Source organism: Silurus meridionalis, chromosome 14 (genome assembly GCF_014805685.1).
Source record: "Silurus meridionalis isolate SWU-2019-XX chromosome 14, ASM1480568v1, whole genome shotgun sequence".
Classification (NCBI taxonomy): domain Eukaryota; kingdom Metazoa; phylum Chordata; class Actinopteri; order Siluriformes; family Siluridae; genus Silurus; species Silurus meridionalis.
This window is the reverse complement of record NC_060897.1, coordinates 15,130,567-15,158,536: the sequence shown is the minus strand read 5'-3', so window position 1 is coordinate 15,158,536 and position 27,970 is coordinate 15,130,567. Positions and strand designations below refer to the sequence as shown.

General features: G+C 39.2%; 1 protein-coding gene across 2 annotated transcripts in view; it reads left to right on the top strand.

Moving 5' to 3' along the window:
* Nucleotides 1-27,970, top strand: part of prkcab (protein kinase C, alpha, b) — a 163,138-nt gene that overhangs the window by 29,746 nt on the left and 105,422 nt on the right. For both annotated transcript variants that reach the window (XM_046866638.1, XM_046866637.1), the window contains exon 3: nucleotides 25,930-26,012. In XM_046866638.1, coding sequence (XP_046722594.1) covers nucleotides 25,930-26,012 — 83 coding nt within the window. The remainder of the gene's footprint in view (nucleotides 1-25,929; nucleotides 26,013-27,970) is intronic.

Below are 27,970 nucleotides of genomic sequence, written 5' to 3'. Positions count from 1 at the left end.
AAGCTATAAATAGCTTACCTATCAAAGTTAACATGGCATTATGGATCATTAGAAATAACTGGATATTTAATACTTGTTTATCTGTAGAGATGTAACTTAATATTATTCAGAATTATGCAGATATACATAGCACCTGGGTCGAACTAGAGGTTTGTTTCAGTGTTTTTTTTGTTTTTTGTTTTTTTTTTGTGTCACACAGCAAAAATAGTTGTGCTTGCAGATATGACAAAGAAAAACCTTGTTCATAAACATGAATGAGCAGCAATAACAGGATGCATTTGCAGCATCTTTAGTAACTGCCTGGTCAGGGATGCAGTGGTTTAAATTTGATTGGTTGTGTGTAAATTTGTGTATAACAAAAATACCACAGTCATGATTGCAAATATATATTTTTAAGCCCTCCAATATATCTAGTAATTTTGATGTAGCTGAGATTATGGATCTGTTACTTATGTATGCCATGTAGGTCAAAGCTTTATAGCAAGCCATTTAAGATCTTCCATGCCAAACCATGTACAGTGAGGAAAATAAGTATTAAAACACCCTGCTATTTTGCAAGTTCTCCCACTTAGAAATCATGGAGGGGTCTGAAATTGTCATCGTAGGTGCATGTCCACTGTGAGAGACATAATCTAAAAAAAAAATCCAGAAATCACAATATAAGATTTTTTAACTATTTATTTGTATGATACAGCTGCAAATAAGTATTTGAACACCTGTCTATCAGCTAGAAATCTGACCCTCAAAGACCTGTTAGTCTGCCTTTAAAATGTCCAACTCCACTACATTTATTATTCTAAATTAGATGCACCTGTTTGAGGTCGTTAGCTGCATAAAGAGCCAGTCTCCAGACCTAAACCCAATAGAGAATCTTTGGAGGGAGCTCAAACTCCGTGTTTCTCAGCGACAGGCCAGTAACCTGACTGATCTAGAGAAGATCTGTGTGGAGGAGTGGGCCAAAATCCCTCCTGCAGTGTGTGCAAACCTGGTGAAAAACTACAGGAAACGTTTGACCTCTGTAATTGCAAACAAAGGCTACTGTACCAAATATTAACATTCTCAACTTAACTTAAAAATATTAACAGGTCAAGGTTATAAAACGTGACAACAGTCAGTAAGGTGGACCAGCCTGCAGCACTGCAGATGTCATGGATGGTCTGCTTGTTTGCAGGGAGGCCTCTCGTAGGAGAGCCATAGCAGATGAATGGCTGTTATGAATTCCTTCACGGACTTGTCCTGTGGACGTAAATGTCCAGTGCTTGCACCGGACACAGTTGGTTCAGCTTTTCCTGGTTTGGGGCCTGCAAAGGAGGAGGATAGAATGCCTGGAGCCTAACAGGTCGTGGGACAACCGAAGGCACCTTAGCGATGTACCCTGTTCCAGAGTACAGGTATGCCTGGAGTGAACTCCAGAAAAGAGGGGGCCACAGCGAGGACCTGCAAATGCCCTACTCTCTTAATAGAGGATTGAGCCAATGGCTTGAAGGGGGCTCAGATACAGCCTCTAACACCACGGTCCCACACAGGCGCTTTGCGGTCTTCAGGGGCCACAGCCACAGCCTCCACAACTCTGGGTGGAGGGTTAACTCTTGCACCCCCTGCCTAAAAGAGAGGATTTCTTCTGAGAGGAATCTCCTAGGGAGGGTGTTTGAGAAGGGCTACCAGGTCCACAAACCATGGTCTGCCCGGAGGAGATGGACTCCATCTCGGCGAACTCTTTCCAGAACTCCCGGAAGCAGCGTGACGTTTAGATGGTACGGGATATACGCTTCCCCTTAAGGACAGCAGCTTCCCCTGGGCCCACAGGAGGATCTGGCATGCCAGCTTGTACAGGAGGCTTTAGCACAGACCCCCCTGGTGGACCACCAAGATGTTGTCCGAGCGGATCAACACATGGTGACCTCTGAGGTCCGACAGGAAATGCTTTAAAGATGGAAGCATGGGCAGCATTTTGCGGCAATTGATGTGCCACAGCAGATAGGGCACTCCCCATAGACCTTGAGGAGAGCAGCCACTCATGACCGCTAACCAACCCGTGAGGGATGCGTCTGTCATTAGCATTTACGTGACGACCGAGAACTCCAAACAAGGGGCCCTAAGATAGACACCCAGGATCTTTCCAGATATCTAAAGCACATAGGGCTTACTGCATGATCTTGATTGTATGGAGTTGCCCCTGAGCCACCACTCAAGGGGTCTCATGTGCAGGAGGCCAAGTGTAACCACATTGAAAGGTGCTGCCATTAGCCCCAGGAGGAGACACCTAAGGGTCGAATCCCATACGACACCTAAATAAGTGGTTCTCTGTAATGGAGAAAGCACTCTCATTTTGGTGTTCAGCCATAACCCCAGTTCCTTCATGTAAGTGAGAACTACATCTTGATGCTGGACAGCTAAGTGCTCTGATTGAGCTAATATCAACCAGTCTTTGATATAGTTTAAGATGAGGATGCCCTAAAGTCTCAGGGGAACCTGAGCCACATCTACACACTTTGTGAAGCTGCAGGGTGAGAGGACAAGACCAAATAGAAGGACCAGATATTGGTATGCTTTAGCCCTGAAAGCAAACCTCAGGAACTTCCTGTGGGAAGGAAGGATAGATACATGTAAGTATGCATCCTTTAGATCTAACCAGTATTTGGATTTGATTTAAGACATGACCACCTGCTTAAGGGGCAGCATCTTAAACCTATGTCTCATTAGTGCATGGTTAAACTGACGTAGATCTAAAATAGGACGCAACCCTCTGTCCTTTTTGGGAACTATGAAGTACAAGCTGTAGCACCCAGACTCTCTGTCTGATGGAGGGACCACCTCCATGACCTCCTTCCTCAGGAGAGTGCTTAGCTCTTGTTCCATGACCAGAGCCTGTTCGGGCCACACCAAGGTGGGACCCACCTTATGGAACCGGGGCGGATGAGACGCCAACTGAATCGTATAGCCTCTGTCAACAGTGAGACAGACATGTCTGGCAGAGCTTCCCTGGTTGCCAGGTAGTCTTTTAAGGGTATCAGTCTCTCAAGACTTGGCCGAAGGAGGAGAAGGAGAGGAGGAAGACGTCTACAGAGGCAGCAGAAAATGGAGGAAAATGGAGAAAGTGTAGGAGAGTGGAGGTTAGGGTTGGTACATTAAATGTTGGTACTATGATTCGAAAAGGGAGATAGCCGATATGATGGAGCAGAATATGATTGGTAGGTTGTGTGTTCAGGAGACCAAGTGGAAAGGCTGTAAGGCCAGGAGCATTGGAGGGGTTTTAAAATTTTCTTTTATGGTGTGGATGGAAAAAGAAATGGTGTAGGGGTGATTCTAAAGGAAGAGTACAGTAAGAGTGTAGTGGAGGTGAAGAGGGTTTCTGATAGGGTGATGAACGTGAAGTTGGAAGGTGAAGGGGTGATGATAAATGTTATCAGTGCTTATGCTCCACAAGTGGGTTGTGAGATGGAAGAGAAGAAATTTTTTTGGATAAAATGAAGAAGACGTATAATTTATGGACAAATAGTGGAACACCTGACTGCATCCATATGTGGTTACCACATAGGAGGCTTACAATTGTATATGATGTCTTTAGATGTGGTAGCATTGAGTGTTCCTTTCACTTGAACTTGGAGACCCAACTCATAACTGCCTCCTTTGAATGATTCATGCCTTCTGAGCATGGTTTTGGGACACCTCAGTTATAATGCTAAATTGTCAATGCATGATGTTTTTCATGCAGTTTACCTTTTAATTGTTTTTTCTTTTCTTTTTTTTTGGAATTATTTGTAAAATCAGCAGACCCAGAGAGTTTGAGAACAAAGTTTTTTTGTTATTTGTGCTTGTGACATGGACATGATAGTAAGACAGTAAGGATAAATTAAACAGCAGCTTTGGCTTTGCTCTGCTTACACCCACACACACACATGCACTTATGTACACACATACACACAGGAGCTCAATGCCCAAACAAAGCTAAGGATCACACAAATGTACAAGGGACAGCAGGGCTCAGGTGTGTCATGTTAGTCATCATTTGTAAAGGGTGTCCTGATACACATCCTAGCAGACTCACACTAAACCACATCCCACCTGCTACACAGTTGCTTTGTTCAGAAAAAAGGCAAAATAATCATGTGGGATTTCAAACCTGCACTTTTTGTGAAATATTTGTTTTTAAAAGACCTATGCAATGTTTCTTTGATTTAGAATATAAAACTCTTCCTGCATGTCTTTCTCACAATCCTCATTGTGGCCCTGTCTCTACAGTCCCAACACTGCAGTGTTGTGACAGCGTACCTTAGTATCTAAGGTCGACCAAGACGACCTTCAGTTCAGCTTCCTCCCTCTGACATTTATGGCTGCCATTTGACCTTTCAGAGGCAACGGTGTAGCCGAGTAGCAGACATAGCGACAAATGTGAGTCCGCCATTCAGTACATTATTATCAGCCCAAAGACGTGGGTACACACTTGGTTTTAATAAACCGCTGAAATGTCTCCTGCTGTTAAAAAAAAAAGGGAAAAGGGCATTATGCACATTCCTAATTTATTTTATGCACTGCTTTAAAATGAACAGGAAACGAAGTGTGCAGCAATGGTTTAAGGCAGCATGCAGGCTCATATTCTACAAAATGTAAATGTAAAATAAAAATACACACACACACACACACACACACACACACACACACACACACACACACACACACACACACACACACATGGGCAACAGCACATTGTGCTATTTCTCCACAACAAATAACTTGAATCTCATCTCACAATTAAATATCCGATTTCCCTCGGAGCAGTCAGAATATCTATTATGTAATTCATGATTACAAATCTGTGCTTTTATAAAAGACATGAGATGTGTGGGTGTGTCTATTGTAATAAGATGCAGCCATAATAATGCAACTTATATTCGAGTCCGAATATCTCAAATGTTTTCTCGGCTCATTTATGAGGATTTGCATTGTTGGTGATATCTGAGCTTCTGATTTGTGGGTCATATGGAAATAGATATTACTGAGATAACTGAGAGAATAGTACCAACTGTAGGACTGTAATAGTAATAGTAGGACTGTATAAAAACGGTATAAAACTGTATAAAAGAAGGAAATGAAGTGTCATAGAAAAAAAATAACAAATATGGCTTTGATAGCCAGTATAACTAGAGCGACATGCCTATAATGTCACTAAAATATTTTACTTGTTCCTCTTTGTGTTTTCTGGAGGCAAGTGTTTAATGGGATTCTCAGCAAGACAAGCTTTAGGAATTAAATATTAGCTGTTGTAGATATCCAGAGGTATGCACAGTTTAATTGCTATGGATCTGAATGCTGCCCACACAACAGTAGGGAGACTGGAGGTGAGAACTTGCCAAAATAGCCTGTTTGTCTCAACCCACCATTTTCCCAAACTGACAGGTAATATGGGAGAAAGAAAACATGATTTCTTTGTATAAGCAGGAATGACCATATGGTGTTTTAGGCCAAATGGGGAACTATGTGAAATAGAAAATACAGAGAGCTTAACTGAAGTCAGGGCCACAGATAGAATCTGCACTCTAGGATTTTATCACTTGGAACCTGTCATTGATTCTCCTGGAATTGATTAAACACAACTGTCTCAAATCAATAGGTGCTTGATAATCACCAAGATTATAAGTTATAAGAGGTGGGAAAACACAACCCCAAGAATTTGGATTGACAGTCATGGCTAGTTCTTTGTGGTTTGTGTTTAAGTCAATATCACAATGCTTGTAATCATATTCTAAGACTACCAGCACTGTAATACACCACACCTTCTGATTGTAGATTCCCTCTTTGGCTACAGGACCGGACAGCATGGTTGCCATATTGGGCTCGTTTAAATAGTAATTTGTGTCTGCCAAGATCTTTTCTATAAAGCAAATAATTGGAATGAAATCTTATAAACACACCCAGTAATTTTGTGGGATTGTGTCTGTGATGTATAGAACCAGTTGCGTTGGATTGTAAAGTATACTGCAAATAGTGGGAAATGATGAATGAAAATTTCCATACACCAGAAATGCATGTGAAATGTTAATTTTGTGAAATGCCTTTTTGTGTTTTCTGACAATTAAGTGGGCTGGAAATTTTGCTGAAACAAGGCTATCCTGGTTAATGGTGATAGGAACATTGCTGCTGGTATTAAAAACAATTAAACAGAGATACAAACTATAAAAAAATAAACCAAGCCAGACCTTATGCTGGATGAGTTTATCAGTTTAACTAAACAGACCACAGATTTAACTGGTTGAGTTACAAAATAATTCCGTAGATAGAAGCCTATGGCATAATGGAAGTGTGATAGCCACTAAACTCTAAATTTTTATTTAAATCTACGGATGTAGCAGGTGTGTTGTTAATGCCCTGCTCTACCAAAATCTGTGTTTACATAGCAGTTCAGATCAGGCTTAGTCAGATTATAGTGTGTTTGTGCTAATGAGATGTCCAGGCATGGTAGATGGTTCGGTGATGGCTGAGGACTTCACTCGGATCTCATTAGATTTCCTGGTACATCGGATTCAATTGTCATATTCAGAGGCATGCAGAAACACATCAAAAGGGCCCAGGAGCTGTCATCTGCTTGGACCAATTAGATCACACTCTGCCAGACTGACAGAGTGCTTGATTTGTTTTTCCTTTCGACCCTTTACAGTTTTGGAAAGAAATTACAGTGAAACAGGGGACAAGAAATTTGGAAAAGGCCCCTCTCTGAACCTGTAGCATCCACCCACCTCTACAGCATGTGATTAAACTCTGGACTGAAGCTATTTTATCGTATTTTATAGTGCCTTAAGCCTTCAATAAGCCTTGATTCATATAATAGTCCACATAATTTCCCCTTAGACAATGTGGGCCTGTATTGTTTTCCTCAAATGAAAACAAACTGCACAAAAACTGCAAACTCTTAATCATCATTCGTGCACACAACAATACCTACTTCTTGGATTTTTGCTCTCATTTTTTTTTTTTTAATAAACAACTTAGATGTTTTTACTCTTCAGTAAAACTCATGAGTGCTCAGTGCTTACAGTTCAGTTAAATGTTTCTTACAGAATGACAAAAATGTTTACTTATATTTGAAGTGTGCCAAAATGGTCATAAACATAGCACTCATTTAGATTGAACGTAAGAACTCATTGGTGAAATTGTCTTAATGTAAGAATACACAGCCAGCAATATGAGATTCAGTGGATTTGTATGAGAAGAAGCAGGCCAAGATCAAGCTGTCAAAATAAGGCGAATAATTTTGCAGAATATTAGATAGCACAAAAATTGCTAGAGAGGACAAGAGATCTTCTTCTTTCGGCTTCTTTCATTAGGGGTTGCCACAGCGGATCATCCGTCTCAATACCCCCCTGTCTTCTACATCTGCCTCTTTCAACCCAACTACCTGCATGTCTTCCCTCACCACATCCATAAACCTCCTCCTTGGTCTTCCTCTTTTCCTCCTTCCTGGTGGCTCCATCCTCAGCATTCTCCTACCGATATACCCCATGTCCCTCCTCTGCACATGTCCAAACCATCTCAATCTCGCCTCCCTTGCTTTGTCTCCAAAACGTCCTACATGCCCTGTCCCTCTAATAAACTTGTTTTTAATCCTGTCCATCCTCGTCACTCCCAACAAAAACCTCAACATCTTTAGCTCTGCTACCTCCAGCTCCACCTCCTGTCTTTTACTCAATGCCACTGTCTCTAAACCATACAACATCGCAAGTCTCACCACAGTCATATACACTTTCCCTTTCACTCTTGCAGATACCCTTCTCTCACAAATCTTCTCCACCCACTCCACCCTGCCTGCACTCTTTTCTTTACTTCTCTAACACACTTTTCATTACTTTGCACTGTTGATCCCAGGTACCTGAACTTCTCCACCTTCTCCACCTCTTCTCCCTGCAACCGCACCAAATAATGAGTCTCTGGTGCTCTTCCTCAGCATGAAACCATACTGTTGCTCACAGATGGTCACCTCTTCCCACAGCCTGGCTTCTGTGGTGCTCTTCCTCAGCATGAAACCATACCGTTGCTCACAGATGGTCACCTCTTCCCACAGCCTGGCTTCCACTACTCTTTCCTATAACTTCATGGTGTGACTGATCAACTAAATTCCCCTGTAGTTACTGCAGGTCTGCACATCTCCCTTGTTTTTAAAGATCGGTACCAGCACACTCCTTCTCCATTCCTCAGGCAACCTTCCAAAATCCTGTTAAACAATCTTGTTAAAAACTTCACTGCCATTTCTACCGGTATGTCATCTGGTCCAACCGACTTTCCACTCATCCTCTTAATTGCTGCTCTCACTTTCTCCTTACTAATCCTATCCACTTCCTGCTTCACCAACTTCACACCACCCTCTCTCTCCCCCTCCCTCTCTCTCTCTCTCTCTCTCTCTCTCTCTCTCTCTCTCTCTCTCTCTCTCTCTAATTTTCCTCGTTCATCAACTGTTTAAAATATCTTCTCAACACATCTAGTCTAACCTCACTAGTCAACACATTTCCATCTCCATCCTTTATTGCTCTAACTTGCAGCACATTTTCCCAGCTCGGTCTCTCTGCCTGGTTAATCGATACAAATCCTTTTCTCCTTCCTTAGCGTCCAGCTTCACATAAGCTCCTCATATGCTTTTTCCTTGGCTTTCGCCACATCCCTCTTCACCTGCTGCCGCATCTCCTTGTACTCCCGTCTACTTTTCTCATCACTCTGTTGATCCCAATTCTGTTTTGCCAACCTTTTTTTATTCCATCACCACGTCTCTTTGTCTTCCTTTCTATTTCCAGATGTCACACCAAGTACCTTTCTAGCTGTCTCCCTTATCACTTCTGCAGTAGTTGCCCATTTATCCAGCACCTCTTCACCACCACCGAGCCCCTGTCTGACCTCTTCCCTAAATCTCACACTACAGTCTTCCTCCTTCAGTTTCCACCATCTTATTCTTCTTTCAGTCTTCACACTCCTCCTCTTCTTCACTTCTAAAACCATACTACAGACCACCATTCGATGCTGTCTAGCTACACTGTCTCCTGCCAACACCTTACAGTCTCCATTCTCCTTCGGGTTGTATCTCCTACATAGAACATAGTCCACCTGTGTGCACCTTTCTCTACTCTTATACGTCACCCTATGATCCTCCTTCTTCTTAAAATACGTGTTCACCACGGCCATTTCCATCCTTTTAGCAAAATCTACCACCATCTGCCCCTCCACATTCCTATCCTTAAGGCCATAGCTACCATCACCTCCTCATCACCTCTGTTCCCCTCACCTACATGCCCATTGAAATCCGCATCAATCACCAATCTTTCATTCCTAGGTACACCTTCTACTACTTCATCCATCTCACTCCAGACTTTTTCTCCTCCATCTCACAACCCACTTGTGAAGCATAAGCACTGATGATATTTATCATCACGCCTTCAACTTCCAGCTTCACGATCCACTACACTCTTACTGTACTCTTTCTTCAGAATCACCCCTACACCATTTTTCCGCACCATGATAAAAGAGTTTAAACCCTCCTTCAATGTTCCCGGCCTTACTCCCTTTCCATTTGGTCTCCTGAACACACAACATATTCACCTTTCTCCTCTCCATCATATCAGTTACCTCCCTCCCTTTACTAGTCATAGTACCAACATTTAAAGTGCCCACCCTAACCTCCACTCTCCTCCTTTTCTTCCTTCCCTGCCGTCTCTGTAGACGTCTTCCTTACTTTCTTTCTACTCCTTCGGCCACAGTAGCCTAATTTCCACCGGTACCCTGTTGGCCAACGATACCAGTGGCGGTCGATGGTAACCCAGGTCTCGACCAATCCGGTATAAATTTCTCTTTCGTGATCCGCATATTTGATTTAGCACATGCTTTACGCTGGATGCCCTTTCTAACACAATCCTCCCCATTTACCTGGGCTTGGGACTGGCACTAAGAGTGCACTGGCTTGTGCAATTCTAATGGCTGGGTTAGAGAGGACAAGAGATCATTATAATCATTATAATGATTACAATGATATAAACCCAATAAAAGATTCACAGTTAATGTAACACTATTGGGACAAGAAAAGTTTGCTGTTTAAGCAGTATGATAAATATGTTTTAGCTGGCAACAACTCCCTAATTGATGCCTACTGTACAAGCCTGTGGAGGCAGTGTAATGTTCTGAGGTTGCTTCAGTAGGTCAGTTTTAGGTTGAAGAACATTATGCAATTAATAAAGTCAGCTGAGTATCTCAGTTAACTGAGTGACCTGGTTATTCCATCAATGGACTTTTTTTTTTGCTGATGACAAATCTATTCCAAAAAAACAAAAGCCTATATTTGTCATTGTCTAAAACTGTGATTAATTGGATCAGGGAGCATAAGGAATGATTGTCACACATGAAAATTTTTTTATAAAAAATTGATAGCCATTACTACTACCTGTTTTAGTGTCATGCTGGTAACTAGACCTCACATCATATTAATATATTAATACAAAAGAAATTAAAATTGTGTTATGTAATAAATGTATTCAGGCTGAACAACCACCATATAAACACAAGCAGGGAAAAGATGATGATCAGGTGACATCGCTGACTCCCTCTGTCTAATCCACATAAACCCCATACTTCTTGTTGCCTTCTGCATTGCCTTGCTTTGTAGGCAAGCCTCCATCTGTGGTGTGTGAGTACCATACACCAGTGGTAGATTAAAAAGGCTGCGCAATGACAAAAAATGGGTTGATGGGCCGAAAACAGCGCACATTAAGAAGAAAAAATTTTCATTATATGAATTATATAGATTAAAACTAAAGTATTGAGCCTGGTATGAAAATGTAAGAAGTATTCATTTAATGAGTGAAGTAATGTACTTGTATCAGAAAAATCTTCTTAAGTGCATTAACAAAGTATTTGTTCTTCATTACTTCCCATCTTTGCCAAACATGAATACAACTCCTGAATGAAAAAAAATATCGACGTAGCAATGGACTATAGTAATAAAGATCAATTTGACTTTTGGCTCTCACTTTAGGCTGAGTATACAAAATATATACACTCGCAAGCCGAAATATTCAACCCCCTCACCTCAATAGACAATACAGTGATGTTGATAAAAGATAATAAAAATAAATGTAAAAAAAAAAAAAAAAAAACGTGAAATAACAAACAATATTTATTGATACATATGAGTTATTTTGACAACAGAAGTTGACTTAACTTTGAAGTTTAAATGAAAATTGTAAGTCTTGTAACACATGAGCATGTGCAGTATTATTCAACCCCAGCTTCAGTACCCTGTGGAGCGCCCTTTAGTTTTTATAACTTCTAACAAGTGTTTTCAATAAGTGCTGACAAGCTTCTTACACCTCTCGATTGGAATCTTTGCCCATTCTTCACGTGCAAAAGCCTTTAACTCAGTGATGTTTGACGGCTTCCATGCTGCAACTGCCTTCTTCAAATCCCACCAAAGATTTTCAATTGGATTTAAATCTGGTGACTGAGAAGGCCACTCCAGGACACTCCAGCATCTTTTCCCCAACCAAGCTTTGATTTGGAGGTGTGCTTGGGATCATTGTCTGGCTGGAAGATCCAATGATCACCAAGGTTTAATTTGTCAACAGAAGGCATCACGTTCTTCTTCAAAATGACCTGGTATTTCTGGGAATCCATGATGCCAGGTACACAATCAAGATTGCCAGTTCCTGCCGCAGAAAAACAGCCCCACATTATTATTGACCCACCTCCGTGCTTGACCGTGGGGATGGTATTCTTCTGGTCATAAGCCTGACCTTTTGCACGCCAGACATACCGCTGGTCCATCTGTTTCATCAGTCCATAGAACTGTCTCCCAGAACTCTGTAGTTTTATCCAAATTTCTCCTGGCATATTCTAGTCGACTCCTGATGTTCCTTGAGGTGAAGAGTGGAGTGCGTCTTGGTGTCCGGCCATGAAGTCCTTGATTATTCAGTGCACGTCTTATAGTTGCCACTGAAGCACTTGTACCAGCCTTTATCATGTCATCCTGTAGCTGTCTTGCAGTCACACGGGGGTTTTTCTTAGCTGTCCTGACTAAGTTGCTAAAGGCCCTTGATGAAATTGTGAGCTTTCTTTGTTAACGGTCAGGCAGGTTTGCAGCTGTTTTATAAGTTTTAAACTTCCTTATAATGCTCCCAATGGTGTCTCTTGGAATGTTAACTCTTTTGGAAATCTTTTTATACCCAAGGCCCTTCAGATGTAATGAAATAATTTCCTCTCTCAGCTTTTGTGTAAGCTCCTTTTGTCTTTCCCTTGATTGCAACTCACCTTGAACACCTTCATGGTCGGGGTTTATACATGCATCACAGCTGAAGCAAATGAAGGATTGTTATAGAGTTCCCAAAGGCTTAATGATGTTTCAGCTCCACTTCAGGGCATAAAAACTGTCAGAAAGCTTTAAAAACAACAATATTATATAGGGGTTGAATAATTGTGACATGGCGATCTTAACAAAATATACTGTTACACACAAATACTACATCATACATTTTCTGTTTTGATTTTATGTATCATTAACTCATTAAGAAGCCATCCAAAGCAGAATCCTGCACTTTGAAAAGATTTTTATTTATAAATCCTTAAAATTTTTTAGGGGTTGAATATTTCTGATTGCAAGTGTATATTTTGTGTGTGTGTGTGTGTGTGTGTGTGTGTGTGTGTGTGTGTGTGTGTGTGTGTGTGTGTGTGGCACCCCTTATAGTACTCCCCTATAGTGTGCATAGCACTTTTGTCACTATACCAAACAGAACCTGGATCTGATTGCTGTAATGGCTAGCAATTTTCTTTTGGTGAAGTGTGACTCATTTGGTGTCCTCTAAATTAGGAACAAGAGACAGCACTCTTGCTCTCTACTTCTTGCCTTCAGATTACGTTCTGAAGTGTTGTCTCACGCCCCTGCTAGTACACAATCATTATCCTTGTAGCAAAGAGGTGCAAAGGAAAAAGGGTCTCTCTCTTTAACGTTCCTATGTTTAGGACCTTTCCGTAATTCTACCATAGTATTAGAGCTGGTTGGGCCATGCTCATGTCAAAGCTGTTCAACAGTGCAGTGCTCTGTAGGGATAGCAGCAGCTTCTAATACGAAAGGCATGAATTCAATTTCCAGCACCACCACTGATGGGCTCTTTAGCAAAGCCATTAAGTTGTATGAAATGACTCTGTGTAGTGGTATTTAAATTATGTACCGTAATTTCCGGACTATAAAGCACACCCTTATATAAGCCTCACCCACTGAATTTTACAAATATTTTTATTTTTTACATAAATAAGCCGCACCTGTCTATAAGCCGTCTACACTGATACTGATAAACTTTACACAGGCTTTAACAAAAGACACTAAATGCAATATGTTGCGCTTCTTTTAGGAGCATAGCGATATTTTGGGAAAAGCATGTCACTGCATTCCTCCGCTGTTACTGCGTGTGTGTGCGTGTGAGACTGAGGATTATGTCCTTATTATTCGATGCTCATTTCTAAGTTTCTTTGACTAATCCATAACGCTGTTGCCAAAAAAAATAAATAAGCACGAGTTTTGGAAACCTGTCTGTGCTTATATGATTTCTGTTGCAACTGGATTTAGCGAGCTCTCCCTTCACCCAGACTCAACACGTTACAACGGCTTGTATCTAAACAGTAGCCGACCAAGTAAGTCATTGTTCACTGTCTTCCTCCTTCCTTTCACAACTACAGTGGTACCTTGACCAATGAGTGCATGAATGTATGAGTTTTTTCGAGGTACGGGCGGTCACTCGGTCGATCTTTTTGCTTTGTTCCGCTGCTAGATGGCGAAGCGAAGCCAGAAAGTGAAGATTGTGATGAAAATTAAGATAAGCAAAGAAGAAAAAGTAAAAATTTTAAAGTTTAGGGATACGAAGTGTACAGAAGTGATATTAAAAAAACGAGTTTTCCCTCCGCCTCCGCTTATCGCCTCTACCCCCCCTCCACACACACACACACACACACACACACACACACACACACACACACAGGCGCTTTCGTTAGTCATCTCATCTCCAAGGAAAATACACTGAATAAAACCTTATTATAAAACCTTATATTTACATACTCTTTCTATTAGGTTTTAATACAAGATTTGTTATTTAGAAATGTATTTTCCAATTTAATAACATGAAACATAAAAACGGGGTGTCATTTTGAGGGTTGGAACGGATTAATGCCATTTTAAGTATTTTCAATATGGAAAACTGATTTGATGTGCGAGCAAATAGAGATACGAGCTCCAACTTCCAGCAACCTTTTTCGCTCCCTTCTATCTAATCACCCAACTTTTAATGTAGTTCACATTTGCTCAGTTAGGTGTGTTTTGTTTTTCCCCCTTTATAAACACAGATGTTTTAGTTTCTCTCTGTGAGGTACGAAGTCAGTTGCCTACTGTTGGTTCATGATGTTACTAAGCCGTGTTTTTCTAGGCATTTTTTTTGTTTTTTTTGCCTCAAGTTTCACCTGCCATTTTTTATTTTTCGATTAGCTTGATGTATGTTCTATTACTTTTACACGTTCCAATGTTTTTGAATATTCCTAATTTTGTGACTTTTGTTTTGCTTTGTCTGTTTACTTTTTGTGACTACTTTGCATGAAACCATATTATTCTGATTCATGACAGTCATGTTTCAGTCATATGCAAACCCATTTGTAGATGTTTTCAAATCTGGTTTAAATCAGACTTCTATACAGTTTTGAAAAATATTATTAACCAACATTGCATTTCAAATATGTCATATATAAATACTGTATATAGTACATTTTAAAATGATAACTGATGACTGTTAAAATATTTTTATTGAATATCTACAGTTAGAAAATAAATCCTTTCTCCAACTCGTTTAAGTTTTTTTCATAGATGGAAAGAAAATATGAGTAAACAGAAAATAAGACCACTCTCTAGTAATTAGTTGATTGAAGATATTTACTAGACATACTGTTTAGACTACAATAATGTTTGTCTATGTGACAGTCCTCTGTATACCTGCACTGTATCTATTCTCTGTGCTGCAGATATTTGCAAGAGATGAGTAGGATTTCCCAAATGGGTCCATTAACTGATTTATTTCTTTTATGATAATAGAGATCACTTTTCACAGACAGCCATATTGAGAATTCAAAAGCTAAGTCAATATTTATGCAGGAAAAGTTATATGTATTCAGAAATGATTTACGCAGCTGCTTATGTGGATTTTTTTGGCCGCTCCGTTCAATTATGCAAATCGGGGTCCGAGTACAATCATCCAAGATGGATTTTTTCTGCCAATATTGTCTAGACCACTACTTTCAAAATAAACAGTTGCCTTTGAGCTCATTTTTCTTTGCTGTCAAATGTACTACAATGAAACATAAAAGCAAGAGGCAATTTAAAAATGGCAAAAGATTACTACAGTGACATATGAAGTGTTAAAATAAACATGTAAAAGGGGGGTAGTGCATTTCTAGTGCATGCCTAATCAACTTTTAAAGCTTAGTTACCAAATAGTGACTTTAAGTGCAATTTTAATAAGACTAAACATGGAAATGTAAAAAAACTGATTGTTGTTACGACCAGAAGGAGTCAGTGGATTTTTCAGAACTAACACTTGAATTTGGCAGTGTAAAATATGAGAACTGAGACTTTGTTACACCCACTCTACTAAAAAGGTTGTTGCTGTCTGACTATTAAAATGCTGTGTGTCCAGCTAACCTTAGTGCTGTTCACTATTAAGGTCACTGAGAGCTAAAGAAAGAGAAAGTGACAGGCAGATTTCTTGGTGACATTATGATGCTGACCTTGGGGATGCAAACCCATGTTTAGAGAGAGAGAGAGAGAGAGAGAGAGAGAGAGAGAGAGAGAGAGACCCATGTTTAGAGAGAGAGAGAGAGAGAGAGAGAGAGAGAGAGAGAGAGAGAGAGAGAGGGCAAGCCAGGTGTTCATTTTGCCTAATGTGTTAAGGGACAGAGGGCCGACACATGCTTCTAAAGGAAAGACCTGCACATGAGTGAAAACGCCATCCTACACACACACACACACACACACACACACACACACACACACACACACACACACACACACAGACACACATGCTGAATCTTACACAACCTTTGCACTGATCATTGTTTCTTGCAGAGCTGAGTAGCCTATTAAAAAAAACTTGCTGAAAGGAAAAACATTGGTACTTAAAAAGATGACTCAAGTAAAAGTAGTCAGTAAAAACTAAAATGGCCACTCAGCAAAGTACATTGCAACTTTTGGAATTTGACCCCATTTTTCTTCATCGTGGTCAAATCTTACCTATTAACTAGCTCACCCTCTTGACACAGCAGCTGAGCTGTTTTACTAAGGCTGAGAGCTAGCATGTGCTTCTTCGCAGACAATGCATGCTTTCGGAGTGCTAATAATGTTCTCTCGACAGCACAGCTGAACACTTTGAGAAAAGCGCTATCCACCTTCTGCATACATAACCTCAGAGACATCAAAGATTACTTAAAAGTCAGGAGTGTTGCTCAGACTGACAGAGGTGAAAATAACGCCATATCCATCCATCTCTGTTGTGCTAAAGATAGAAAACCTTTGACCATGAAATTGATCTATTCTAGATATAGTCTGTGAAAAAGCGTTTATTTTAATGTTTTATATTGTTTGAAAAAGCAATCTTGTAAACAAAATATGCTTGGTATGACAGCTACAGAAGACGTTTCTGGTTGGTCATTTGCAGCACATGTCAGTGGACACTTTTTGTAGGCAGTGTTTAGCTATGTATTGTCATATAAAATGAATGTTGCTAAAACTATTTGACAAATATTGAACGTATGATGGTGGTGTATATGTGCTGCTGAGTTTGATTTACATTAAACAAATGTTTCAGTGGGCATAACAAGCAAAATATCATCTTGTTTTAACCTCCAAATGTTAGTTTGTAAATGTTAACAGAGTGTCGCTTCCCACCACAGCACTGGGTCATTGTTCATATCTATGGTGCTTCGGTTAGTGTTTCAGAGCCATGTTTTGTGCTAGTGGGTGGAAATTTGCAAGGAATGAAAGTCTGATTTAAAAAAACAGCAGTTTCCTTGATCTTGGAAATACCTCTATATACAAGATCACGTTCTGTTTTTTCAGACACCGTTGATCTGGAGTGACCAGTCTTGGGAAATAATGCAACCCTTCTAACCCCTCCCCAAAATCTCAAACTATTTAACTTAAAGTGTAGATTTATAGTGAGCAAGAGGAAATGAATCTTACCCGTGTCAGTGTTTCACACTTAAAAATACCTTTGCGTCCTTGAAATTCCCAAGTCTGTTAATGTTGGACAGGCCATCTATCCTTGTTGTATACTTTTTAACACCATAAACACGTGTTCTACACCATTGTGTCTGTTGTGTTTGTGTAAGTGAACGACTGTCCATTCTGACTAACTTGTCCTTCTTGCATCTACTCTTACTTTTTGGCCTGTGGAACATTCTGTAACAAGGTCAAAGCAAAGCCTGTCTTCTCACACTGAATTGTTTATCAGTTTAGAGGCAGGCTATCTATAGGTCCAGCTCTAATTGCAGAGGTGCACTTGCTTTGGGCCTGTAACATGCCAGTCTATCTCCATGGCAGCAGGAGTAGAAAGAGGTATAATGTGACAGCACAGCCAGTAAGATACACCCTGGTTCAATTTTGCTCTCTTCTTGTCGTGAGCTAAAGTGGGATGGTCCGAGTGTCCCATAAAAGTTTGACGAGAATTTGACACAGAAGGACTTATTGTTTTCTCTTCCTGTCAGTTAAAAACAAAAGGCAGGATCATCAATCACCACAGAGCACTGTTATACTACCAGTGGTGTGTGCACATGTACTCATATGTACGGTACATCTGCATGTGGGTGTGTGTGTGTGTGTGTTTGGCATTGTGTCTGGTAGAGAAGGCAGTAACCCAAGCTTTACTGCTTGTGCGTCAGACATGTTATTCTCAAGACTGTCACTACTGACAGAAGATATCTCTTTCTCATTCCGCCATTGTTTCTTTCTCTGTGTGTTTCTCTCATCTCTCAAATAATTTTATTAATATGCCTTAATGCATTTTGCATCATCGACCACTCTTGGCTTGTTGGTCACTTGCATGTGTCTGTGTGGAGCACACTGTTTTTGTGCACCGAGGCAGTTCTTAAAGACTAAAGGTTTCCAGTCATGCTAGAATAGCCATGGCTTATTGTTGCTCTGCGCTTATAAGAGGGAAACACAGAGGTGTAAATACTTGTTAGACTCTTGCTTAGGGCGCTATAAGCCGCACTTTATCGACTGTCTTTTGTGAGTTGTGCTTCAGCATCGGAAACAAAGCCCGCTGTAATTAATCCTAACAGCCCTGGCACTCCCTGACCTGCCAAGTGTTATTGGAGCCAGCACATTATAGTCACTGAGCACTAAATCCATCATTAATGCGAATGCTTCATGGTGGTAAACATGTCATTAGCGGAGGAAGGCTGGCTGCCTTGGTCTTCATCATTCAATTAAGTAGCTGAAAAGGCCACTCGAGTATAAATGACACAAAACGGATATGTGTGGCTCATGTGCGTTTGTGTATATGTGACTGTGAGCAAAAGTATCACCACAGTTGCTGTTTGAAAAACTGCTTCCAATCCAACGCCTTGATGGAAACCCAGACAGTCATCAGAGGCAAATCCACAATTGTGATACAGATGTGCAGCCTAGCTGTAAGTATAAGGAGGAGCAAGGACTTGAAGCCTCATTAGCATCATAAACAAATGAGTTTACTGTGTATGCAGTATTAATGTTACATTTCTGGAGTTTGGTGTTATTGAATATTTTTCTACTTATATTAATTGCCAGAAGTTTGGAAAGGTCGTTGGAATTTCAGCCATCATTGTAATTAATTAACAGAATATATTAGCGAGGAAGGCCAATCACAGTGTTATAGTGTATTAAAAGTTCAAATTTACAAAACCTTCTAATAAAATGGGTTTTAAGGATGGTACTTAATTGTATTATTCTATAACTATAGTATACTTTTGTGCTATCTTATAATCCCTGTATGAAAACCTTAAAATGCTTCCTGAGAAAATCTGACCTAAGTACACTATTTGGAAACATTTATGGACACCTGACCATAAGATTTTGAATGTGCTTTTTTGAACATCTCATTCCACATTTAGTCCCCTACTACATATTTAGCTGTTATAATAACCTCTAGTCTGGTGGGAAGATATTTCAGTAGATATTGAAGTGGGGTTTTGGAGATTTGTGCTCATTCAGTGACAAGGGCATTAGGAAAGTCACGTACTGACAGTGGCAGGCACCTTCAGTGGTGTACTACCTGAATCACTCCACCTCTTAATACCATCATTATGACAAAACAGCTATATAAATCATATATAATCATCTGCATCATGGTTATATAATCATCTGCATCACAGACTGGTATCTCATGCAGTGAGAATGAATTCCATCACTAAAGCAAGAAACCCAATTGACACACTTGTCTCCTTTCACTGTAGCCACACCCGCATACATCATCTCTACCATAAGCATCAATATTAACCTCATAAAATATGTACCTGTGAATTATGGTTTCCCTTAAAATCTAAGGCAAATTGTGTGTTTTTGTGCAAATTCTACAGGAAAGAAAACACAAAAGTACAAATAGTTCAACTGTATTAAAATGTTTGGCCCAACCTTTTCTAAAGCTGTTCGGCTTTTCTTAAAAATACTGTCTTGTAAATATCCTTGTATGTGTATCTGTGACTTAATCAATTTCTTCTCCTCTGGTAGCCATTGTGGAATGGAAAAAAAACAGCTTTTAAATCCACACAAATCTATTTTAGCCTGTGCAGTTTCTGACAATTGCAGGTTGCTCTCTGACCATCCAATCAAAGGTAGTGGAAATCTTGACGTAACTAGACTCCTTCTAGGGGACCTAAGAGTGGCCAGATCACAGTCTGATTGGATAAAGCAACAGTTTCAAGCAACATATATTTTAATCTACCAAAAGTCCTGGTAGGATAGAAACTCTTAACTTATACTCGATGGTGCAGTAGCACATTTGTGAGAAAGGCTATGAAATAAACAGAATAGACTATTAGGAATAATTTAATACATATTCACAGACATAAATATTCTAAAACGTAAGTCAGTGATTCTGATTATAGAATATAAACCACAGAGGAGGCCTTGCTGGCCCTGATTGTCCACGACTGGGTACTGTTGTAGTATAAGGGGGCCAAAAGTGCAGTCAGTGTTCCAATTAATCTCAAATGTGTTCTGTAGGTTTGAGGTCAGAGCTCTATAGCAAGCCACTCAAGATTTTTCCCCTTCCACAGGGAGCTTGCCTTGGGCTCAGTTGCCGTTGTCATGATTGATAAGGTTTGGCTCTCCACAATATTGAACCACAATATTGAACAATATTGATAATTGGAATGCAGATAATTATTATGCATTATGTCTACTATGCATATATTAGGGCACAGGTACCTGGAAAATACCTGATTTATTTAAATGATTTGTTACCATTTTCACTTCACCAACTTATCAAGTATTCCAATCACAAGAGCCCAAAAGGTTCACTGTCTTACAGTAATACCTGTAAATCATTTCGCATTTTGAGTTTGAGGCAAATGGCAAATGGGGATAGAGAGAGAGACAGAGATAGCGAGAGAAAGAGAAAGAGAGAGAGAAAAATAGGGAGGGAGAGAGAAAGAGAGTGAGAGAGAGAAGGAGGATCAGGGTGGATCGTTGTGTCTAAGCACTGACAGGTTTATTCGCTGTTTGAGTTGGTGACAGGAGAGTAGAAAGGATTAAGCAGTAAATCTTCACTCCCTTTCTCTCTCTCTCTCTCTCTCTCTCTCTCTCTCTCTCTCTCACACACACAAATACATACACACACACACACACACACACACACACACACACACACACACACACACACATACACACACACTTTTTCAAAATCTGATTGCCTAAGTTTATGTTCTGCAATTTTTCAGCATTGGTTTTATGTTGTAGAGAATTCCACTGAACCTTTCCCAACCATGTATTAGCACTCCAGAACATTCCACAAGAGTAATGATTACTGAAATTCTCCAAATTGGCAGAATAAGGGGCATAGCACTCTAGGCATGGTCTAGGTAGCATTGTAATATGGCTTTTCATACCAGTGTTTCACTTATTGGCACCTAAATTCTACCTAAAAAGATGTTTGAATTCAGTAGGTGTGGATGAATCTTCATCTTCTCCATTCCTCAAATGTTTCATTCTCCAGCATGTCAAAGTCCTCCTTGGGCTTAGAAAACATGCCCAAATATTGTGAAACACTCTTCACTAACTTATGGTTTGTCTCCTGCAAGTCATCGCTGAACAAACTATCATCTTGTATTGCTAAATATATGACTGCAGATGATGCAGTAACCTAAATGAGGACACATTGCATCCCTCCTCGTCTTACTCCACTCCACTGGTTCAGGGTAACTTACAGACTACTTTGAGCCAGTCAAAGGGGTCTACAATCATGCAAAAACTTAAAGTCTAAAATCTCTCTGGATTCCTCTACAAGGAAGAATCATTAAAATACTCACTTACAGTGCCTTGCAAAAGTATTGACCCCCCTTGGCGTTTTACCTATTTTGTTGCCTTACAACTTGGAATTAAAATGGATTTTTATTTGGATTTCATGTAATGGACATACACAAAATAGTCCAAATTGGTGAAGTGAAATGAAAAAAATAACTTGTTTCAAAAAATTTAAAAAAATAAATAACAGAAAAGTGGTGCGTGCATATGTATTCACCCCCTTTGCTATTAAGCCTCTAAATAAGATCTGGTGCAACCAATTATCTTCAGAAGTCACGTAATTACTTAAATAAAGTCCACCTGTGTACAATCTAAGTGTCACATGATCTCAGTATATATATATATATACACCTGTTCTGAAAGGCCACAGAGTCTGCAACACCACTAAGCAAGGGGCACCACCAAGCAAGCGGCACCATGAAGACCAAGGAGCTCGCCAAACAGGTCATGGACAAAGTCGTGGAGAAGTACAGATGAGGGTTGAGTTATAAAAAAATATCCAAATCTTTGAACATCCCACGGAGCACCATTAAAGCCATTATTAAAAAATGGAAAGAATATGGCACCACAACCAACCTGGCAAGAGAGGGCCACCCACCAAAACTCACAGACCAGGCAAGGAGGGCATTAATCAAAGAGGCAACAAAGAGACCAAAGATAACCCTGAAGGAGCTGCAAAGCTCCACAGCGGAGATTGGAGTATCTGTCCATAGGACCACTTTAAGCCGTACACTCCACAGAGCTGGGCTTTATGGAAGAGTGGCCAGAAAAAAGCCATTGCTTAAAGAAAAAAATAAGCAAACACGTTTGGTGTTCGCCAAAAGGCATGTGGGAGACTCCCCAAACATATGAAAGAAGGTACTCTGGTCAGATGAGACTAAAATTGAGCTTTTTGCCCATCAAAGAAAACGCTATGTCTGGCGCAAACCCAGCACCTTTCATCACCCCGAGACCACCATCCCCACAGTGAAGCATGGTGGTGGCAGCATCATGCTGTGGGGATGTTTTCCATCAGCAGGGACTGGGAAACTGGTCAGAATTGAAGGAATGATGGATGGCGCTAAATACAGGGAAATTTTTGAGGGAAACCTGTTTCAGTCTTCCAGAGATTTGAGACTGGGACGGAGGTTCACCTTCCAGCAGGACAATGACCCTAAGCATACTGCTAAAGCAACACTCGAGTGGTTTAAGGGGAAACATTTAAATGTCTTGGAATGGCCTAGTCAAAGCCCAGACCTCAATCCAATTGAGAATCTGTGGTATGACTTAAAGATTGCTGTACACCAGCAGAACCCATCCAACTTGAAGGAGCTGGAGCAGTTTTACCTTGAAGAATGGGCAAAAATCCCAGTGGCCAGATGTGCCAAGTTTATAGATACCCCAAGAGACTTGCAGCTGTAATTGCTGCAAAAGGTGGCTCTACAAAGTATTGACTTTGGGGGGGTGAATAGTTATGCACGCTCAAGTTTTCTGTTTTTTTGTCTTATTTCTTGTTTGTTTTACAATAAAAAATATTTTGCATCTTCAAAGTGGTAGGCATGTTGTGTAAATCAAATGATACAAACCCCCAAAAAATCCATTTCAATTCCAGGTTGTAAGACAACAAAATAGGAAAAACGCCAAGAGGGGGTCAATACTTTTGCAAGGCACTGTATGACAGCAATTGGACATAACTGGACATTTGAATTATTTGAATTGGTTTTCATCAAACCACTTCTAGATATTTATTGCTGTGTATTGCTCCATTATCTATGGCATGCTAAATGTAACAAAAGTGGATAATGGAAATGTATTAAATAATAGTAATTATTTACACCACACATTTCCTGATCTGCTAAGCCAAAAATCCTCTTCTTATAATAACCAGGCTATTTTCTTGCATGTTTTTCCAATTTTAAAATCAAATAGATAATCAATTATCTAAAAACCCTAGAATAATTAATTATGTGTGGTCATGTTTGACATGCTTACTGCTTCCTTCTATATTTGTTTAGGAATATCTGCTGAAGATAAGATATCCTTCACAACCTTCACTCTTTTCATATACCTAATTTATATATAGATGGTACAGTAGATTTGAGAAAATGTACATCTTTTGTATGGACGTCATCAAAATTATGGTTCAAAAGAAAATTAAAGTTAACATTTTTGTAATTGCAGCTGACATTTTACAATTTTATCTTTTTGGTAATTTCTTTTAAGTAAAATGACATGGGGAATAAATAGTGTTTTGTTTGGAGACGAAACACAGCTGTGGGTTGTTATTACTGTAACATTGTTTGTCACATAGTCATTTGAATTCACTTCAAAACAGAATATTTTTATTTTGTAAATAATAAAAAATATGTATAAAGATTTTTCATCTTTAATAGATGTACCTAGTTGTTCAGTGTACATTTTAATACATTACAGTAATCCACCCTTTATAGCTGTGGTTACGTTCCAAAACCGCCCACGATAAACGAAAAAAACGCGATAAACGGACGCTACCCCAAAATGCTAATTCATGTATACAGTACTGTATTGTATTAACATTTTACTTCATTTTATAATTAATAATTATATTTTTATTAATACATTTCATTATTTTAACATAAAACTCTATAAAAACAATTCCCTATAAGTTTTCTGGTCTATCGTGCTTTTCGCAAGAGACCGGGAAAATCAGTGAAATAAATTAGTTATGTGGCAAATGCAATTCTATGATAAACCTGGGGTGCAAGATTCGAACCGTGGTAAAGCGGGGGTTACTGTATATAGTATAGACTATATAGTAGTATAGACTACATAGTTGAACATCTGTATCAGGATGATTCTACGATAAATGCATATAAAAAAATTAGGAATAAACCTTCCAGGTGCCCAGAGGACTAGGAAAGTGACATTCAGCATCAAAACTCATGAATTTATAGGCTCTTGTGCAGTCACTCAGACTTGAGAATTCTCTTTCCAAATCATCTTTTAGTGTTTCCTGTGCATTCATATCCAAAACAATGCCCCCTGGGTGCTCTCTGTAGCAGCTTACAAGTTCATGTATAAGAGACAGAGGATTTGACCAGACATGCTGGTATTGATTGGGAGTAATGATTGGCCAGTCCCATTAAATGTGACTCAATATGCAGAAAAGTAAATGAAAAGGTCAAGCTGTAATATTTTAACACACCCTGGTAGGCATGCTCTCTCATAGACATGTATACACTTTTATTTAGCCCTGGTTCAATTAAATCAATTAGTTCTGTCTCGACTATCTGCACAAGTAGCATGTTTATGTGGATGTGCTGGAAACAAAGAGGAAGAGAATGCCTACATTAACTATGGGAATATAATTGGTGAGTTCATGCTTTGCACTCAGAGTTCAATATTAGTTTCATATGAAACATATATAAATACCTAATAATATAGGTTTATTATTAATATCAGTAAAACACATCATTTATACTTCAATTACCTACATTCTTTTTGATATGTGAGTAGTTCACTTTATTACAGTGGAGCTATATGAGTGGTAGGGCCGCGTGATATATTGAAATGATATGAAATATCGTAGTTGTTCTTCACGATATGCCTATCTCACAGGCTCGCTTGATCCAGATCATTTCTACTCATTAAAAAAGTTGTAAAAAGTCAAGGTTTTAGGATGACACAGATAGCATAGACTGTGCCTTGTTGAAGATTACTCACAGTAAACTGTAACCACAAGGACAATAGATGTACACTCGTGCACAGGGGGAAACCTGAGCAGGATTTCTTCTGTGCGTGCAGTACAGGCTTTGGCTGGCAAGAAAAAAAAATGTTGTATGTACAAGCAAAGTTGTTCCCCACACTCACAAGCTGCTACTATTGCTTTTGCTTGAAGAAATACTGTTTTCTTTTTGCCAACAGTGGGTGGTCCCAACTGACCTGACTGGAGCCTTACATATTATTACGCATGCAATGTATTTATTTTTTATAGATTTTAGGTACATGGTATTTATAGTTAATTTGCTGTGTTAAAAATCTTCTCCGTCTAAATAGTCAAACATTTCTGGTGAAACCTGAGGTGAATATTTTCTGAAAGCTTTTACAATAGATTACTATTTGTCTGCTTAATTACCTTGACAATACATCAATGTAATGATATATCTAGATCTCCTGTAATTAAACAGAGTACTGGGAGTGGTAAAGGTTTCTATAATAATTGCTAGAAAAGTGAATGTACACACATATATGTACGTACAACACATATATAGAGTGTATATGTGTGTGGGGGCATGAAAGCATCTTGCAATAGAAGCAGACACAATATGATATGACAGAACTGCATGTTATCAAACGTTTGACGGGAGTTCAATATGCTTCAAAACTCTTATGTTACTCTTTTCTTTTCTTTGCAGTGTGCTGTTTTGTGGTGCACAAAAGGTGCCATGAGTTCGTCTCATTTTCCTGTCCAGGGGCTGACAAAGGGCCAGACACAGATGTAAGTAAAAGTCAGAGATTTTTTAAAAAATGTATACGGTTTTATATTTAATGCATCAACGAAGTGGAAGCTTAAAGTGGAAGACAATTAGATTGTGTGTATTAGTGTGTATAACGTTTAACATTAACAATCTTCACTAGGTAAGTGTCCTTCTGATTCAGCCCTGACTGGCGTAGGGTTGCTTGCTCAGGTAACACAAATGAATGACTCATGGCATTGGGCTCAATGTCTTTTAGTTTAATAAACACTTCAGGAGGATTATTGAGTCGGTCAAAGAAACCATATTTGTCTTTGTCTCTGGGTTGGAAGCATACAGTAGTATTACTGTACAGAAAAGGGCTTTCGGAAATTGTTTCCAACAGCATTTAACTGCTTTATGGCACTGCATGATCTCTAGCTTGAAAAGATATCAGCAAAAAAGGTCAGGCTTCACATCAGAAGAATGAAGCATGAATGAAATCCCACACCAAAGTTGAGGAAGCAATCAGTTGATTCGAATTATTGATGACTAATACATTGATATTCACTATATCGACAACGGTATTTAGACACCTGACATATGTGTTTTTTCTCTAAACTGTTACCACATAGTTAGAGGCACACAATTGTGTAGGATGTGTTTTGATGTGGTAGCATTTGATTCTCCCTGAGTGTGCCTGCTTTAGAGCTCGTCCCTCAACTGAACACATTTGGGATAAATTGGAATGCTGACTGCATTTTTGGCTTTCTAGCCCTAGACCTGACTTTACTAACACCCTTGCAGATAAATGAGCGCAATCTCTACAACCACACACACACAAAAAAATTGTGAAGCATCTTTCCTGAATAATGAAGGTTAATTACAGGATGTAATAATTACAGAAAGTAAATGGAGAATGCGATGTTCAAAAAGTGCATATGAATTGTATGGTCAGGTGTCCACAAACTTTTATAAAATATCATGTATCTTATCTTGTGTCTTACATAAAAAGCAGTGATACTATGTATAGTACATTACATTGCATACCTATAGATGTTAGAGAAAAATAAATTCTACATTTCTGTCACCTGTGATTGTTAAATACAGATGGTCCCTGAGTTACGATGGTTTGATTTACGATGACGGTAGTGTTTCCGGTAGTGACGCAGCAGGGAAGCATAGCAACATATGCTTCAACTTCCAATTGTAAACTGTCCCTTTTCTGCTCACCCGTTGCCACATACATACCGTATGTACTATATAGTTAACATGGTACGTTACTTTAAATTGCACTGTTTTGCTAATTAATTTACTTTAAATTGTTAAATTGCTTTTTTATTACATTTATTACATTACTTCAAAAATATGTTTTCATGCTTGAGACACAGGGATGAGTCTTGAAAACTGTGCAATGTTACAGCCCATAATGTTTACTGGTCTTTACTGTTAAACTAGACAAATAGATACACATTACAGAAAGAGTTGTATCGCAGTGATTCATAGTAACAAATACCAAGTTAAAACTGAACATTTTGAAACAAAACAAAATAAATTGTATCATACATAGGCGAGGACTATTTTTTGCCTTAATACTGCAAGTCACACTGTATATAATAAAACGATTGTGTGCATTTTTGCATTAGTTTCCTCGACTAATACATCTCACTTAGGTTTAATGCAAGTCTGTTTTAATTAGTTTTCATGCAGACAATCTATTGCATGTGAATTTGACTTGGATGTCGATTTTCCAGAATTACGATTTAAACATGTTCCAGTGTTTTGGCTCAGAAAAGCATGAATATTTAGAGCACGGGCATACTTGTATGGCTTGTCTCTGAATTTGAGCAGCCTATTTGAATATCTTTGTTCATATACATGTCACAATGTAATTATATTTTGTTAGTGAATTTGGGGTGAAATCAATGGAATTCTAATGTAAACTTGTAAAGATTTTTACACGAAAACAGGAGCTATATATGAAGTAAATTCAAGTTTTAAA